The sequence below is a fragment of the Vulpes vulpes genome, chromosome 1 (genome assembly GCF_048418805.1).
Source record: "Vulpes vulpes isolate BD-2025 chromosome 1, VulVul3, whole genome shotgun sequence".
NCBI lineage: Eukaryota > Metazoa > Chordata > Mammalia > Carnivora > Canidae > Vulpes > Vulpes vulpes.
In genome coordinates, this window is record NC_132780.1 from 38,371,938 (window position 1) to 38,390,284 (window position 18,347).

At 40.9% G+C, this 18,347-nt stretch overlaps 1 protein-coding gene across 1 annotated transcript; it reads right to left on the reverse strand.

Moving 5' to 3' along the window:
- Nucleotides 1-10,358: 10,358 nt before the first annotated feature.
- On the reverse strand, nt 10,359-16,881 carry C1H9orf40 (chromosome 1 C9orf40 homolog). Its single transcript, XM_072762638.1, has 2 exons — nt 16,088-16,881; nt 10,359-11,984 (listed from the first exon to the last, which is right to left on the reverse strand). The coding sequence occupies exons 1-2, from the start codon at nt 16,529-16,531 to the stop codon at nt 11,826-11,828; spliced, it is 603 nt and encodes a 200-aa protein (XP_072618739.1). The 5' UTR covers nt 16,532-16,881; the 3' UTR covers nt 10,359-11,825.
- Nucleotides 16,882-18,347: the final 1,466 nt, after the last annotated feature.

Genomic DNA, 18,347 nt, shown 5'->3' on the forward strand with positions numbered 1-18,347 from the left:
TAATTTTTTTCAAAGAACCAGCTCCTGGTTTCATTGGTCTATTCTATTGTTTTGTTGGTTTTTCTGTTGTTTTTGGTTTTTTAGTTTCTATATCATTTACTTCTGCCTGAATCTTTATTATAATTTCCTTCCTTCTGATGACTGTAGGCTTCATTTATTGTTCATTTTCTAGCTCCTGTAGATGTAAGGTTAGGTTGTTTTTTGAGATTTTTCTTATTTCTTGAGGTAGGCCTGTATTGCTATATACTTCCTTCTTAGAACTGCTTCTGCTGCCTCCCCAAAATTTTGGACCTCTGTTTTCATTTTCATATGTTTCCATGTATTTTTTCTCTTATTAGATTTCTTGGTTGACCCATTCATTGTTTAGTAGCATGTTGTGTGACCTTCATGTATCTGTGGCCTTTCAAGATTTTTTCTTATGGTTGATTTCTAGTTTTATAACATTGTGGTCAGAAAAGGTATGTGGTATGATTTCAATCTTTTTGTATTTGTTGAGGTCTGTTTTGTGACCTAATATGTAACCTATTATGAAGAATATCCCATGTGCTCTTGAAAATAATGTGTATTCTGCTGTTTCCGGTTGGAATGTTCTGAATATATGTTTATTATGTGTTTGAATAATCTGTCCATTGATGTAAGTGGGATGTTAAAGTCCACTATCATTATTGTATCATTATCAATTAGTTCCCTTATATTTGTTATTAATTTTATATATATGGGTGCTCTCATGTTGGGGGGTATAAATATTTACAATTGTTATATCCTTTTGTTGGATTGTTCCCTTTATGATTGATTATATAGTGCCCTTCTTTGTTGTTTTAAAGTCTACTCTGACTTTTGACATCCGTTTGTCACTTAACACCCCTTTGCATTATAAATGTTTCTTCACCCCATCACTTTCAATCTGCAGGTATCTTTAGCTCTAAATGAATCTCGTGTAGGCAGCACAGAGATGAGTCTTGTTTTGTTTTTTAAGTTTTATTTATTTATTCATGAGAGAAACAGAGAGAGAGGAAGAGACACAGGAAGAGGGAGGAGAAGCAGGCTCCATGCAGAAAGCCCAATGCAGGACTCAATACTGGGACTCCAGGATCACACCCTGAGCCAAAGGCAGACACTCAACCACTGAGCCACCCAGGTGTCCTGAGTGTTGTTTTTCTTATCAACTCTGGCATCCTATGTCTTTTGATTGGATTGTTCAGTCAATTTACATTCAGCATAATTATTGATGGATATGTATTTATTGCCATTTTATTACTTGTTTTGTTGTTATTTGTGGAGATTTTCTCTGATCCTTCCTGTCTTTGTCACTTTCAGGCTCTCCATTCCATTCTATTCTAAGAGTCCATTTTATTATTTCTTTCAGAGCTGGTTTAGTGGTCATGAATTTCTTTAGTTTTTGTCTGGAAAACTCTTTCTCTTTCTATTCTGACTGATAGCCTTGCTGGACAGAGTATTCTTAGTTGCAGGTTTTTCCCATTCAGCACTTTGAATATTGGCCTGCAAAGTTTATGTTGAGAAAGTTCCAGGTAGCCTTATAGGTTTTCTCTTGTAAGTTAATGACTCTTTTGTCCTGCTGCTTTAAAAAAAAATTTTTTTTTTAATTTATTTGAGAGCAAGAGAGAGAGCACACAGAGGGAGACGGAGAAGCAGACTTCCCACTGAGCAGAGAGCCTGATGTGGGGCTCAATCCCAGGACCTTGGGATCATGACCTAAGCCAAAGGTAGACTCTTAACTGACTGAGCCACTCAGGCACCCGTCTTGCTGCTTTTAAGACGCCAAGAGCCTCCAGTCATTGCCCCATGATATGTTTTTTAAAATACATTTTTTTAAATTGCAATATATCTTGATGTTGGCCTACTTTTGTTGATTTTGATTGGAGTTCTCTGTGCTTCCAGGATCTGCATGTCTGTTTCCTTCCTCAGATTAGGGAAGTTTTCAGCTGTTGTTTCTTCAAATAAATTTTCTGCACTCTTTCTTTTCTTCTGGGACTCCTATAACACGAATGTTAATTACATTTGATGGAGTTACTGAGTTCCCCAAGTCTATCCTTGTTTTGCATAATTCTTCTTTCTCTCTTTTGTTCAGCTTCATCACTTTCCATTACTTTGTACTCTAGAGGCCATTAATTTGTTCCTCTCTTCTTCCAGCCTGCTGTTCTTTGCATCAAGCCTATTTCTAATCTCATTTACTGCATTCTTCAACTCTGATGGATTTTTTAACTCTTTTATCTCTTTGGTACTGGTCTCACTGATGTCTTCTATTCTTTTCTCAAGCCCAGTGAGTTTTCTTTTGGTTGTTGCTTTAAAATCTCCATTAGGCATGTTACTTATATCTGTTTCACTTAACTCTCTGGCCATGGCCTTATCTTGTTTTCTCATTCGGGATAAATTCGTCCATCTTAGCATTTTCTCTGTCTCTGCCTTCTTCTATGTGTTAGAAAAACTAGTTATGTCTCTTGCTCCTGAAATTAGTGGCCTTATGAAAAAGTCACATAGTGCCCAGGCCCTGGAGCTTCTAGAGTGAATCTGGTGTGTGCTGTGTGCACTCTGCTATTTTGTTTTGCCTGTTTTATCCTTTAGGCCAGTAATCTGCAGAGGCCCCTGCCTGAATGTGGTGAGTTTTAACTGGGTGTGCTCTGGTCTGTTTGTGAAATGAGACCTGACATCATCCCTACCAGAACTGAGGCTATGCAGAACTCTCTAGTTGGGAGATGTGGTGTGGGCAGAGGTTTGTGCTGGTCTTCTGGAAGTGGTGTCTGCTGTGCTGGGACTAAGGCAAGCATGACTGAGAAGAGCTGTTCCACTAGGGCACAGGGTAGTGGGGCTTGGTGTAAGCAAGTTAGGCAATGAGTGTCAGTAATGTGCTGCTTCCTGCAGGTGACTCTGTGTTTATGCTGAGGGGTGGGAGAGGGAAATGGTGCTGCCAGGCACTCCTTGCTTCCCAAATAGGTATCTTCATGAATGCTGCCTCTTAGGGATGCACTTGGAGAAGAGTAAACAATCTTCCCTGTGTGCTCCAGGTGTTCTTTAGATCACTGTTGCCAAGCTGTCTGGGTTGGTTGCCTGCCTTCTTTCCAGGAGCAGGTGCAGTGCCCTCCGGGCCCTATTCCCGCCAAGCCCTCTGTCTTTTAAAACTTCAGGCTTTAAGCCCCACTGATTGCAAAAATTCATTAAATTCAGCCCTTTATCTTCAGAAATTAGGCAATGGCTTTTGGGAAGGGTTCTCCTTGTGCATTCCTGTGTATTCCTCTCTTGCTTTTTACCATAATGATGACTCCCTCCCCTCTGCAGCACATGATACTTTTCTCCCCAAAATCACATCTCTGCACCTCCTACTTTCTTTGATCCACTTTCAACCTCTTGAATTTTAGTTGTGAAGTTTGTTCTTTCTGGGGTTCTGTCAGTCTTCAGGTCGATTTCTATGGTATTTTGGATGACTTGACAGTTATCTAGTTGTGTTTGTGGGACAAGGAGAGCCTAAGGTCCTCCTAGTCTACCACTATCTTCTTCTCTCTATATTATCCTTTTTTAAAAAAATATTTTTATTTATTCATTCATAAAAGACACAGAGAGAGAGATTGGCAGAGACACAGGCAGAGGGAGAATCAGGCTCCATGCAGGAAGCCCGACGTGGGACTCGATCCCAGGTCTCCAGGATCAGACCTTGGGCCAAAGGCAGGCGCTAAATCACTGAGCCACCCAGGGATCCCCTATATTATCCTTTTAATATATTGTTAGGTATGTAAATATTTTTTGAGAATTTGTGTTTATATTCATAAGATGTATTGATCTGTAGATTTTTCTTGCAATATATTTGTCTGGTTGTGGTATCAGGCTAATGCTGACCTCATAAAATGAATTGAAAAGTGTTCTCTTTTATTTTTCTGTAAGAGATTATATTATTTCTTCCTTAAATATCTGATGCAATTCTCCAGTGAAAACATGTAAGTCTACAGGTTTACTTTTGGAAGGTTTTTAACTAGGAGCTCAATTTCCTTAATAGATAAAGAGCTATTCCAAATATCTTCTTTTTTAAATGAGCTTTGGTAGTTTATGTCTTTGAAGAAGTTTGTCTGCTTCATCTAAATTGTCAAATGTATAGGAATATAGTCATTCATAATATCTAGGGCTTCAGTGACGCAAATACATACATATTTTGGTATTGTCTCATAGGTTGCAGAGGCTCTGTTCATTTTAATTTTTTTTCTTCTTTTTTTAGATTGGACAATCTCTATTGATCCATCTTCACATTCACTGATTATTTCCCCTGTCATCTTTATTCTGCTGCTTAGCACATTTACTAAATCTTTTATTTTAGGTATTGTATTTCCTCTTCTAAAATTTTCATTTGTTTCTAATTGTTTATATTTCTCTTTTGAGAAATTTTGTTTTCATTCAATTCATTTTCTTTATGGAGCACAGTTTGGATAGTTGCTTTAAAATCTGGAGTAATTCAGGTAGCCCTGGTGGCTCAGTGGTTTATTGCTGCCTTCAGCCCAAGGCGTAATCCTGGAGACTTGGGATCAAGTCCCATGTCAGGCTACCTGCATGGAGCCTGCTTCTCCCTCTGTGTGTGTCTCTGCCTCTCTCTCTCTCTCTCTCTCTCTCTGTCTGTCATGAATAAATAAATAAATAAATCTTTAAATAAATCTTTAAAAAAACTTGGAGTAATTCTAACATTTGGGTAATCTTGGACTTGATATCTGTTGATTGTCTTTGAAAATTGGTCACATTTTCCTGATGATTTACATGTGACTATTATCTTTCCCTTTAAAACTGGCCACATTTTTCTTTCATTCTTTTAATGTCAAGTATTTTGTATTGTGTCTTGAATATTATTTTGTGAGACTATGGGTCATGTTAAAATATTCTAGACTATATTAATTTTTTCCTTACTCAACCCAGTTAGGTTCATACTGTAAGTACTGTCTCTTCTTCCATGGGCGTGGTTCTAAGGTCTAAGCAATGCTTGGCTATGTTGCTTTAGGCATGTCCCATGCATGTATCACTTAGACATTAGTGAGGGATTTAAGTGTAGGCTTATATTGTCTTTTAGTTTCAAAGTCTTTGCTGTATAGCTCACAATCTATCTCAGATATGTGTCCTTTAAGAATGAGCCCAGGATCGGGGTGCCTGGCTAGCTCAGTTAGAGCCTACTTTTTAAAAAAAAGTAATTAAAAACAAAACAAACAAACAAACAAAAAATCCAGAATGAGCCCGGGACTAGTACCAGTTTATATACAGAAATGTGGGATTACTTACCCAGCCCTCTCATCCCCATTCCTCCACTCTTGTTCAAAGTAGCTCCCTCTCCTGGTCTTCTGGTCAAAGACAAGTTTCTTTCAGAGTTTGGGTTACTCATGCTGGCCACTGCAGTTCTGCTGGGTGGTCACTCTTGGATCAAAGCTGGGAAAGAGTAAAAAATAAAATCCTAAAACTTTACTCTGCATGAGTTGCTTTGCCAAGTTTAACTTCCATTCCCTATCCAATAATGCCTTCATTTAATTTTCAGAGACTACAAATGTATTTTAGTTGGGCTTTTAGTTGCAATTAGTGGGAGAGTTTGATCAGGTCTGAAAGTCTTAATTTTTTCTCTTTTTTATAGAGATTCATTTATTAGAGAGAGAGAGAGAGAGAGAGGAGCTGGGAGAGGGACAAAGGGAGAGGGCGAAGTAGACACCACATTGAGCAGGGAACCCAACGTGGATCTTGATCCTAGGACTCTAGGATCATGATCTGAGCCAAACAAAGGCAAATGCTTAGCTGACTGAGCCACCCAAGCATCCCATTCCTATTTGTTTTATTTGTAAGCATTTTTCTATATCATTAAAACTCTTAATAACATCAATTTATGATCTCATTATATTCTAATTATCCATCAATTCTCTTAAGATATTTCTAATATTTTACTATTACAGTGATGTATATGTTTGCATCTAGTTTTCTGATTATTTCTTTAAGACATATTTTTAGATACAGAATGAAAACTAGTTCAAAGATTATGATAAGGCTCTTAAAGCATATTACCAAGCAGCTTTTCAGAACGGCTTTACTAAAAATAAAGTGCTATCTGCAACTTTTGCCAATTTATACAGAAAAATATTCTTGTTTAAAATTTGGGATCACACTTAAGCAGACATGTTTATTTTTTTATGCTTACATATACTTTTTCTTTTGTAAACTATTTTCTATGTCTATTATCCAGTTATTAGAATCACAGTTTATAATAAATTTGTATTTTAGGAATATAGAAATTATATGTATATCTGCCCATTAGTGCAAAAGAAGAACAGTAAAAACAAATCAGAAACTAATGAAATTATTTATTTACAGGGGAGTAAAAGGGAACAAAGTAGGAAAAACAGGGGAATGAAAATGGGGGGAGGACGAGTTAGGGTGAGTGACATCTCCAATTATACATTTTTGTATAGTTCTGATTTGTAGAACCACGTGAATGTTTTACAAACTTAAAAAAAAAAAAGAGATGGGGAATCAAAACTGATCTAGAAACAAATGAATCCAACTGTATTACAATAACGCAATCACTCTGAAGGGAAGGATAGAAAAGAACTAACCTAAGTAGCTTTAGAGACAATGTTAACTGAATATCCAAAGCTGAGCACAAGAAGTACATACATTCTACTGCAATTAGCAGGCCTGTTTGGTACAGTAGTTAAAGGTTAGCAGTTTCTAAATTGTGTTCTGTGTATTTGAGGATTTAGGAAATAAATGAATGAATAAATAAAAGTAAATAGTGGATATGAAGTCTACTTTTAAAAGGAATTAAGAGAGGAATGGTGTTGGATAGGAATTGGAAGTATCAGTATGAGATCATGTGGGATTTTTTTAAGTCTATATACAGATATAGGCACAAGCATACTGATAGATGGAATACATATAGCTGTATACACATACATTTTGTAGTTCTGTCAAGTTGAGAGCATCTAGAAGCAGTGATACTCAGTACAATGAGTAAATCTTGCACCCAGATCATTTCTAAGTAGCACTCTCCAGTAAAGCACCAGGGCTGTTTGGAGAAATGACTCCAAGACTAGAGTGGAGATAAATGAGAGAAATGTTTGTGCCAAAACCTCTGTGTAAGAAGGTATGGAAGTGCTAAAAATGATAGTCTATATAAGTTTTCTATTGCTGCAGAACAAATTACTACAAACTTAGCAGCTTCAACATACACACACACACACACACACACACACACACACACACCAATCAGTTCACAGTTCTGTAGGTCAGAAGTCCCACTTGACAGGCAAGGCTCTCTGTTTAAGAGTGCCACAAAGTGGAAAGATGCCAGCGCACTGCATTCCTCTCTGAAGGCTCCACGGAAGAATCCACATCTATGTTCATTCAAGTTGTTGGCTAAATTCAGATTCTTGATGTTGTAGGACTGAGGTCCCGGTTTCCTTGCTGGCTGGCTGGCTGCCACAGGCCTCACTCTCAGCCTCTGGAGGCAGCTTCCAGGTTCATCACATGGCTCTCTTCATCTTCAAAGCCAGAATTGCTCTTATATTAAATCCCTCTCACATTTTGCACCTGACTTCTGTCTCTCATCTGTCCACCCATACCTAAAGGACTCATGTGATTTAAGTCATACCCACACGGATCCTTTCATCTTAGGATCAACTGGTTTGGGACTTTGATTACATTTGCCAAATTTCTCACAGTAGTATCTAAATCAGTGTTTGATTAAATGACTGGGTAATATATTGTGGTCTGGGAATCTTGAGGCCTATTTTAGAATTTTACCACAGGGTTGTATCAAAAAGATACAAGATACAGCAATCAATAAATAGAAATTGCTAGAACACTGTTGTTTAGATCTGTGGCCTCCAGGTAATTGTTGAAATTCTTTAAAAGTAATCAGTCAGTTTGCCCTAATTTCAGGAATTGTTAGAGGTCATTAATAGTCTACCTACCTACCTATCAGGAAGATAGCAAAAACGTGCATTTCATGTACTGCAAGGAAGAGATATATATATTTAGTGCCTACTATGGGTTCTGCACAACCACCATGTCATTTCATCCCCACTCTGCTCCTTGGAGGTGGGTTTTAGCATCCCTATTCTCTGAAGAGGATGCCAAGGCTTCCTCTTTTTGTTCAGTTCAAAAACACAGCATTGTTCAGTGAAAACACAGCATTTCCCAGTGGCACAATTTCCATCCATTAACCCCGTAAATGCAAAAGTGCATTGCCAATGTTAACCAGTATTCACACAATAAATAACATGTTAAAAAAAAAAAAAAAAAAGAGGAAGGGCACAAAGACCAACTCAGAGGGCCTCCTAATGGCTAAATCTCTTGGGATAATTTGTGTAACAAAGTAATGATAGCAATACACTATAATTCATAGAGTAAAATATATGCTCATTAATATATGCTGTTATTAAGTCACTGAATAAAAAACGGGGGTGAAAGGAAAGTTCTTTCTTTACAGAATTCCAATTAATAGATATAGGAGGGATAATGGAAATAGAAAGTTGCCATTTGACCTATACCAAGAGCAATAAATATTTCATGTAAGAATCAACATATCCTAAAATTCATGGGCAGAATATGATGAGAAATTCTCATCAATTCATATGATGAGAAAGTTGCCATTTGACCTATACCAAGAGCAATAAATATTTCATGTAAGAATCAACATATCCTAAAATTCATGGGCAGAATATGATGAGAAAGTCTCAAAGTATCTTCCAAGAGATAATTATCATGTAGGAGAAAATATTAGAAAATATTAACTTTATAATAGAAAAAAAATGGCCAACACTACATTAATCAAGTAATCAAAGTTACAGGAACCAATGACAAGTTGACATCCAGTGCCTTCTGGCGTAACGCGCTGAGGATACAACACTTATATGGAGTTCTTACCAAAAATGTGTAATTATGAGAAACATCAGACAATCCAAAATTGAAGGCTACCCTATGAAATAACTATACTCTACAAAAAAGTACTCAGTACTCTACAAAAAGTACTAAGGTCATGAAAGGCAAATACATTCCAAGGAATTGACTTAAAGGAGGCTGAGAAGATTTTACAACAAAATAGAACATGTGACCTTAGATTGAATTCTGGGCCAGAAAAAGGATGTTAGTGAGACGATGGCAAAACTTAGTCTATACATTTTGTCCATTTTTTGACATATCCTATTAAGAGTTGCCTGAGGTAACTCTTTCCATGTCCTCATAATAGCATTATAGAAGTATATTGACATTAATTTCCTCATTTTCATAATTGTACTGTGGTAATGTAAGATGTTATATTAGGGAATCTGGGTGAAATGTATACAACTAAAAAAGAATTTTTAAATTTCTATCTTAATTTATCCACCATGCAATTTTGCCTAATTATCTTGAGATTCACTAACAAATTTTTCTAAAAGGATGGAATTTTTAAAATCAATCTCTATATACACATATGTATACATCTTTACATATATATTCATATTCTATATTTAAACATATTTAAATGTTTACATTAATATATGTACCTATATAAAAACATTCAACCTTCAACCTGGATAGCAAATATTTTCCCTGAATCTTTACCTTAGTTTTGTATGCTATTTGACACATAATGCTCAAAAAAGATTGTCTGAGCTACTTTTTTCTTCAAGCTTTAACACTGATGGGTGCCTTGAACTCACAACCCTGAGATCAAGAGTTTGCATACCTCCAACAACTGAGCCAGCCAAGAATCCCTGTTTGAGCTACTATTTGAAAATCCTATTCACTCACCTGCAATGTAGTATCCTATGAAATTTCTCATTAAAGTAAATGACTACCTCCTAAAGTTCATTAGGTGTACATGTCTCAGTTTTTACATTATTATGTTTCCAGCATTTTACTGCTTGATCCCTGTGACACATCTTTTATATGCACATCTTTGGTAAAATGCGTAGCTTTGTGATATGGTCCTAGAAAATCATTAGCATTACCTTCCCATCAATAGAGAAGAAAACTTAACTAATTCATTCATGCAATTTTTATTGACTATCTACTGTGTGACAGGCACTGTCCCAGGCACAAGGAAGAGCAGTGAACAAAAACAGACCCCTTCCTACTCTCAGGTCAAAAAGGGGGAAGAAAGTTTACCATTTTCTCCCACCCCCCCGCAGTAATTTAAATGCTTCCCCCACTTGCTTGCCATCCTTGCTAGTTCAATTCCAATCCGTATCCTGAAACTTCTAGTTGCAACTTAAAGTGGAATGAAGTATAACTACAAAAAACACATTTATACTATTTTTTGTACCTACAATAAGGTTATTATGAGAATTAAACGATGCAGGTAAAGTACTTAGTATTAGTACATTGCTCGACAATAAACATAACCTCTCTGAGGTAGATACTATTTATTGTTTCTCAGTTTACAATTAAGGAACCTGGGGCTTAAAGATGAAAAATAACTTGCTTAATGTTACATAGGTAGAAAGCGGCAGTACAAGCCTTTGAACCACGTCTGACACCAAAGCCTTCATTCTTAACCACGGTACATGTCTTTTGTTCTAGAATATTCTTAAAGTCAACCCATCCTTAAATCCTACAGTATACACAAATTGGTTTTTTCCCCCCTCTCATAAGCATTTATCATCCTTTCTGAATTTTGGATCCACTGTTATCAACAACAAAATATATACAAGGACAAGTTACTCGATTACAAAGCCAACATTCTAGATGTAGTACAAAAGTTAATTAACTTAATCATTGATACTCAAACACAAACTGCTTACTTTATTTTGTTAACAACGAAATAGTAATAACACAATAACTTACTTGTAACAAAGCCACTGAAAGAGTGAAATAAAAACAAAGCTAATTAAGAGGAGCTGCTTCATCTCTAATTAGTTATCTCCTTTAAACAGGAAAAACTACCATTAGTCTGTCTAGTGGTTCTCAAAGCTGTCGGCATATTAGGATTGGGGAAAAGGAGGATTGGTGCTTAAAAAAATAGCTATACCCAAGCCCCATTCAGACAATTAAACAGGAATCTCTCCAGTGAGGCTCAGGCAAGGATTTCTGAAGTATTGTCAGTGTTGAGAACTACAAGTCTAAAGTAATAAGCAATAAAAACCATACCCTCAAAACAATTCAAAACCAAGAAATTAAGAAATACAACTGAATTTCTTTCCTCTTATCCTGGGAAAAGGGGGAGGAAAGCACCTATTTGCCTCTCATTGCTCTTTATCCATTTATGATTCCCCAAAGTAGAGTTAAACAAATATCAAACACTGGAAACTATGCAAACATGCTACCCAAATTGAAATTCTCACTACTTTACATTCTACATTTAGAAAGTTCTCTTAAAACTATGCCACCTTTAAATATCTCCCACATTTTAAGTTTGCATAGATGTTTAAGTGGGCTATTTGTTCAACTAAGAGTCAATACAATGTACTAGAAAGCATTTTATTAATAAGTTATTATAAAACAATACTCATTTCATGTACCACAAATTGACTTTTTGGTACAGAGAAGAATATTTAAACATTTCCCACTTCTAAAACTGTCAGAATTCCTTTTTATGAGATCAAAGTTTTCGAATTTAGAGTCTAAACATAAATTTCTCTGCAAGAGTACATATATAAAATACTTCCCCTGTAACTGTACTAGATCCTTGACAAATCCTTTTTGGGAGTTTCAGTAGTGGCTATAGGCATTTATCTTTAAAATAACTGTTCCTCATTTTTCAGGTTTGGGAATGGTATCACATCAAGTATGGAAAATAACTTTTCTTCTTAAGAATATGTAAATTCACTTGAGATGTCTCCTCAAATTAAGAAGAACCTATTCTTCAGCTCCTTCCGTCAGGACTCCATGTCAATCTCAACCACTTCATTCTTGCCCTGAAGCGCTGCTTCTGTTGAGTTGTCTTCAATCACATCTTCGATGTCGGCCAGATCAATAGGTGGTAAAGGATTCCTCCAGTACTGGAAGGTGTTATACTGCCAAAATTCTTCATTGAGCTTTAGGGAAAAAAGAAAGATGAAAGCACATCAAAGGCTTATAGAAAGTTTTTTTTTTTTTTTTTCTTTCAGGAAACAAATTTTCTTATTTTAAAAGAAAACACACATTAAGATTTTGTGGCCCCGGGAAGCCCCGGTGGCTCAGCGGTTTGGCGCCGCCTTCAGTCCAGGGCGTGATCCTGGAGACCCGGGATTGAGTCCCACATCAGGCTCCCTGTGTGGAGCCTGCTTCTCCCTCTGCCTCCCCCGCCTTCCCCCACTCTGTCTCTCATGAGTAAATAAATAAAATCTTAGGAAAAAAAAAAAAGATTTTGTGGCCTTTTACTTTGCTTCTTCAACAAACACACTTTAAATTCCGCCTAAACAAAGTACTTCATGGACTCCATCAAATCTGTGCATTTTCATATTCATGGATTTGTAAAAATATTGTTAGTAGTTTAAATTTAAAAGAATTTCTTCCAAGAACATCTCTTCTTGATAATTTTCTTCTTTTTCAACCAAAGAAAATGTTGGAAAATGGTCTTAATTTTTTTTTTTTTTTTTTTTTTTTACCTTTCAGTGTGGAAAACAATTTATTTAAGTAACACAAACATATCTTAAAACTTATTTTTGGTCTTTCCCCTGAGGTTTGGTATTTTAAGGAACTGTTACTTTACATAGGCTAAAATATTTTGACACCTTGCCAAAAAATTTTTGACTAATAATCAGTTTCAGATTTTCTTGCTACTTAGCATATTTATAAAGATACAAGATTTGGTACACAGCAGGACTTTAAATCAATAATACTAACACTGATAAATCCAAGTTGAGTATTGGTTCCTTTAAAATTCAACAGGTTCCTCTGAATAGCTATACTATTGTTTCAAGTAACTATGAAATGAAACTGATGTTCCAATGAAGTTTAAAATTAACACAGAATTTCAAAAGCATCCCCAAAATACTTTGTGTAAGGAAGCAGCCCTGGAATTATATCCAGGATTCCAAGCTGACCGTTTTAATTACCTACTTATAAACAGAGCCCAAAAAGATCCCATAGTGACATCAGTATAACCGAGTAGCTAAGAGCACAAATTTTGCCTCAAGAGAGACCTGGGTTTGCATAACTCCACCATCCACTAACTCTGACCTTGATCTAAGTCTGTTTCCTCATTGGTAAAACGCAAGACTCTTTTTCTTTTTTAAAAAAAATTTATTTCTTTTAAGGGGGGGGGGATGGGCAGAGAGAGAGGGAGACAGAGAATCTTAAGCAGGCTTCATGCCTGGCACAGAGCCCAACCTGGGCCTTGATCTCAAAACCCTGAGATCATGACCTGAGCCAAAATCGAGTCGGATGCTTAACCCACTAGCCACCCAGGTACCCCTAGGCCTCTCTTTCAAATTAAGGATTAGTAGTGTAATTGCTCAATAGTGCTAGATAGTATATCCCAAGAAACCCATGAGTCATCCATTATTTTCTTCGTAGGAATATATAAAAAAAAAGAACATTTCTGCCTACTTTCCAATAAAAATAGCTAACAATGAGAGCACAGACCGAGCAATGAATCTGCATAAAGTGACACTATCATGAGAAAACACATAAATACTTAATGAAGAAATACCTGGTCTGACTTTAGTTCTTTGGTTAAAAACACTGAAACAAAATCCTAGGAAAAAGCTAACAAAAAATTTTGAGACAACTCAAAAAATATTCTGAGGTTCTAGGACAGAAAAAAAGGTACCATTATTCTGCCTAAATTGAATCCTCAATGCAGAAAGGACACATCTGAGAAACTTTCTCCTAAATGAGATCCCAAGAGTGAGGGTAGGGACTTAAGCTCTATTCTGAATGCCAGGAACCAGGGAGACATTTACTGCTTAAATTGAAAAAAGCCTTTTTAACTTTTCCATGATTTTGTCATACCCTGTATCCTGGTAATTTGCTACAAATCCCTTAAAACAAAGAACCTCTACCTCTGGAGGCACAAAAGAGAGGTGCTGGAGGAAACACGTTTCTCTCTTAAATTTGCAGAAGACAAAAAGCTTGTGAACAGAATTAACAAAAGGAATAAACATAAAGATTCCTGGGCTTTTGCTGAAAGAAAAGAGCACAAGGATTGTCTTGGTGAAAAAGGTATCCCTATGGCCAAGCTTAGTCCTTGCTATGGGCCTGTAGTGACTAGGAAGCAGAGAGCTGCCAGATGTAGTCACTGCTGTGACAGATACAGGTGTGACTAAGAGATTCTAAGAAGGTATTATCAGTCCACTAAAAAATTCTCCTTCTTTGCCTTCCTACAATTTCCATATTTCCTTCTTATCAATCTGTGGCATACTGCAGTCAGAATACTCTGGTAGAAAAGACAAGCCTATGTATGGGTGGGGCACCAACATGGTCTGAAGAGGAAAGGTTTTCAAACTACACAGTAGTCATCTCTATATCAAACAGGTCTGGATGACTATCATTCTGGGGTTTTTGTTTGTTTTTTTAGGTTTTGCCAACAGAAATGATATAATTGGAAATTCTAATTATTCTGTTTTCAAAACATAAGTGCTATCATTTGGTTTTAAGTAACTGGATTTTGAACATCTAAAAGAAATATGAATTTAAAAGTCTAACAAAAAATTCTCAAGTTTTCTAAATTCCAATAAACTGGAGGTGGAAATATATACAATTTAGAATTTCATCCAGAAATGCTCATCATTATCATCCGAAGGTAATTTCTCACCCACACAGAAAAAGTCCTTTCCTATCTATAAAATTCTCATTTTATTGGGTTTTTCATCAAGAAGTCCTACCAAAGGAATCTCAGTTCACTTTTTTCCAGCAAGGCATTTAGTGAATTCTGCATAAGATAATTAAAACAATGGAAAAATGTGAGATAGACGCTAGGATGTAGTGCTTCAAGAGTTTGGTGAATTCTGGCCCTATATCTGGTTCTTCTATTCCCAAAACTCCTGGTAAGTCAACACACAAAACTGCCAAAAAGCAGCCTCAATTCCTAAGTTTAGACCAAGGCTGTCCCAAAAATATGTTAAGCTTTTTTAGTGGCTATACTAAAAAAGTAAATTTTAATACATTTTATTCAATCCAGTATCTCCAAGTTCTTTCGATGGGTAATCAATGGAAAAATTTTGAGATCTTCCGGGCGCCTGGGTGGCTCAGCAGTGGAGCGTCTGCCTTGGGCTCAGGTCGTGATCCTGGAGACCTGGGATGGAGTCCCGCGTCGGGCTTCCTGCAGGGAGCCTGCAGCCTCTTCCTCTGCCTGTGTCTCTCTGCCTCTCTCTCTCTGTGCATCTCTCGTGAATAAATAAAATCTTTAAAAATATATATCTATATATATTTTTTGAGATCTCCGAAATCTAGTGTATCTTATACTTAGAGCACATCTCCATTTGGACCAGTCACTTTTCAAGTCTTCAGTGGTTCCCACACGGGTAGTGGCTGCCATACGGAACAGCACAAACCTAGACAAGTTACATCCCAGGTGCAGAGATGGGGCAGGCTCGTTTCCAAAGAATAAGAACGCTTAAAAGTGACCCTAGCATAGCTTTACTTTAGGATCCAAATTAATCTTCAACAATAATCACAGGATGCGATTTAACACTGTGAGTTTTTAAAGGCCTCTTCCCGAGAGAGCGAGGTCCTTCCTCTCTCTGCCCAAAGTGCTGTACCATGCCTACAGGCCATCCAGTGGATGGCTACCAGATCGTTCACCCTCTTAGGGAGGAACTCGATCACGAATCCTACACGAAATCATCGTTAAGCCACGCAAGGCGCGCTACACCTTGCTCCATTTGTGGGTGAGCAGACCTGCCGCGGCTCGCGGGCAAGGTCTCCAGAAAGCTCGCACGCCTGTCGTGCCCCACGCTCCCGCACCCTCCTGCCAGCACAGGCACTGACGGTGCAAGCCCACGTCCACCTCGCCCGACCGTCTGTTTGGCAAGTGCTTTCAGCCCACGGGACCCCCCCGCAGACGCGGGGCCCCACCGTGTGGAGCCCGGCAGTCGGGGACCCCGGCTCTTTGGGGCCTCCTGAACGCGAATCAAGAGGGGGCAAACTGCTCCCTCCCCGGGCGCGCCTGGCTGCCCCCGCCCTCCGGGGCGCTCGGCGGACCTCCAGCCCCTACCTGGCGCGGTGCTGCCCCCCAGTCTCCCCGCCGGGGCTCCGTGCGCCCCGCCCCGTCGTCGCCGCCGCCGCCCCTCGGGGGCCGGGCGCCCCGGGGCTCCTCCCCCGGCCCGCGGGGCCGCACGGGAGGCTGCTGCAGCGGCGGCTCGCCCGTCTCCAGGCCTCGGCCCTCACGCTGCACGCCGCCCGGAACGCCGGTGTCCCCGCCGTCGCGACGCTTGCTGGGCGAAGCTGAAGGCTCAGTCATAGCCCCGGCGTCGATTTTGCGCTTTCGGGGCAGCTCCGGGGCGCCGACAGGCTGCCCGGGATGCGAGGGCCCCGGCGGCGGGATCCAGAGCGGCGGCGGCGGCGGCGGCGGCGGCGGCTCCTCGGGGAAGTCGCAGAGCAGGAGCCGCTTCCAAGGCACGTGGAACGTCAGCGGCTCGGCCGCACGCCGCTTGGCCATGGGCCCCGGGGCCTCGGGCGGAGCCCGCCCGGCGCGGGAGGCCCAGCGCCGATAACTCCGGGGGCGGGGGGCGGGGGGCGAGGGCTGGGCGCGCGAGGGAGGGCGGGGGGCGGGGCGGCCGGGCCCGGCGCTGCCCGCGCGCGTCGCCCCCGCTGCGGCCGAGCGGCTGCCGGACGTTGGGAGCAAACCGCGAAGCGGCGGAGATTCGAACCTGCGCACGAATGCGCGCGCGCGCCCTCGCGCCGGCCGGGCGGAGCCGCTGGTTGGTGGAGGCTCGCAGGGCGCGCTCCCGAACGCCCCCGCGGCCGGAAGTGCGAGCCCCGGAGGGAGGCGGGAAGTCGGCCGCCGCTCCTGTTAAAGGCCCAGGGGCCGGAGGGCGTGACCTTGCTTCCCCGGGGGCGGGGAGCGGCCGTGCGCGTCCCGGAACTCGGTGAGGCGGCGCGGGGTTCAGACCTGTGACGTGTGGTTGTCAGCCTTCCCCTCGGGGACGCTTCCAGGAGGTTCGGGTCCCTCGCCGAGGGGCCGCCTGCGAGCCGACGGGCTGAGGCGGTAGCCACGGTAAGCGGCCCCCGCTGGCGGACTGCTGGCCCGGGGTGGGGGCCCGCGCGCGGACACGAAGCAGGACGAAGGGCGTGCCTGGCGCTGGCTGTCGCGGAAAGCGCAGTAGGCGCCGCATTCCTCGAAGACCTTTCGATGAAAAATTCATTGATGAGGCCGCGGAGGACATGTGCTCTCCAAAATAGCTCGTCCCGGAGCCAAGCCTGCAGCACGGCGCTTCCCCGTGGCCAACCGAACCAACCCTTGCCTGGCTCTTAAATTACGTGGGAAGCGCACAGAGTTCCCTTCTTCGGATGATGCGAAGGGAGATTCCGAGACCTTCCCCCCGCCCCCGCCCCCAGGGCGGAATTTGTTGCTACCAAGCAAACAGAGGGGGATGGGCGCAGTGACCTTACTGTAGAGCTTGTATCTTCGCGGTTGATAAAGGTAGTAGCCAAGTCGACCAAGAGGAGCAAGGGAGCTGCAGGATCTTCTAGAGGAAGTGCAAGGCAGGTAACTGTTCTCGTAGGTGGTCAGTGCTTAACCTGTATGTCACTTGCCCCGTGGCCCCTGAGCCTCAAGGTCGCGAGAAGATAGGCAACCCAGTACTTGATAGGCGCCAAGTGAGGGTGTGAGACTCTAGCTCTCCCGTCTGATCTTTCCAGTCCTTCTTTGAAGTTGGTGACTCCTCAGTCCCCCAGGAACAGGTCACACAGATCAGATGTGGAAGATCTTCATTTTATTTGAACGGTTTTGAGGGTTGTGCCTCCCAATAATGGTAAAATGGTGTGCAGTTTAGCTAATGGAGGTCCGCTCCTCTGTGGTCCTCACCGCAGACTCTCTTTTGTTTTTCTAAATTGTGAACCTCATCCTGTGTAGAGAAAGGTTGTGTGAAGCACACGTAGTGGGTGGGCACCCGGGAGGCTCAGGGTAGGATTCCAGGATCCTGGGATGGAAGCCCGCGTCCCGCTCCCTGCTCAGCCCCTGCTCAGCGGAGGAGCCTGCTTCTCCTTTCCCCACCCCACCCCCCTCAAATAAATAAAATTAAAAATATATATATATGTAGATAAAGGAATGGTAGTAAGATACCCAGCACCTAGTTTCACATATAGAGTATTACTTGGACCAGAACATGAGAGCATTCCCACATGCTTCTCCAACTGGTGCCTGCCTTCCTCCCTTTCCTCCACTCCAGGTAATTGCTATACAATTATACTCCAGGTAAATGCTATACAAAGGGATGGCTGATTCAAAATACAAAATAATTGTATTTTGTATC

What these genes read in the sequence shown, in the direction of transcription:
- C1H9orf40 (XM_072762638.1), bottom strand. Translation starts at nt 16,531, where the DNA reads ATGGCCAAGCGGCGTGCGGCCGAGCCGCTGACGTTCCACGTGCCTTGG. An exon ending in GGGGGGCAGCACCGCGCCAG is followed by an intron (nt 11,985 to 16,087) that starts GTAGGGGCTGGA and finishes TTTTCCCTAAAG; the next exon opens with CTCAATGAAGAATTTTGGCA.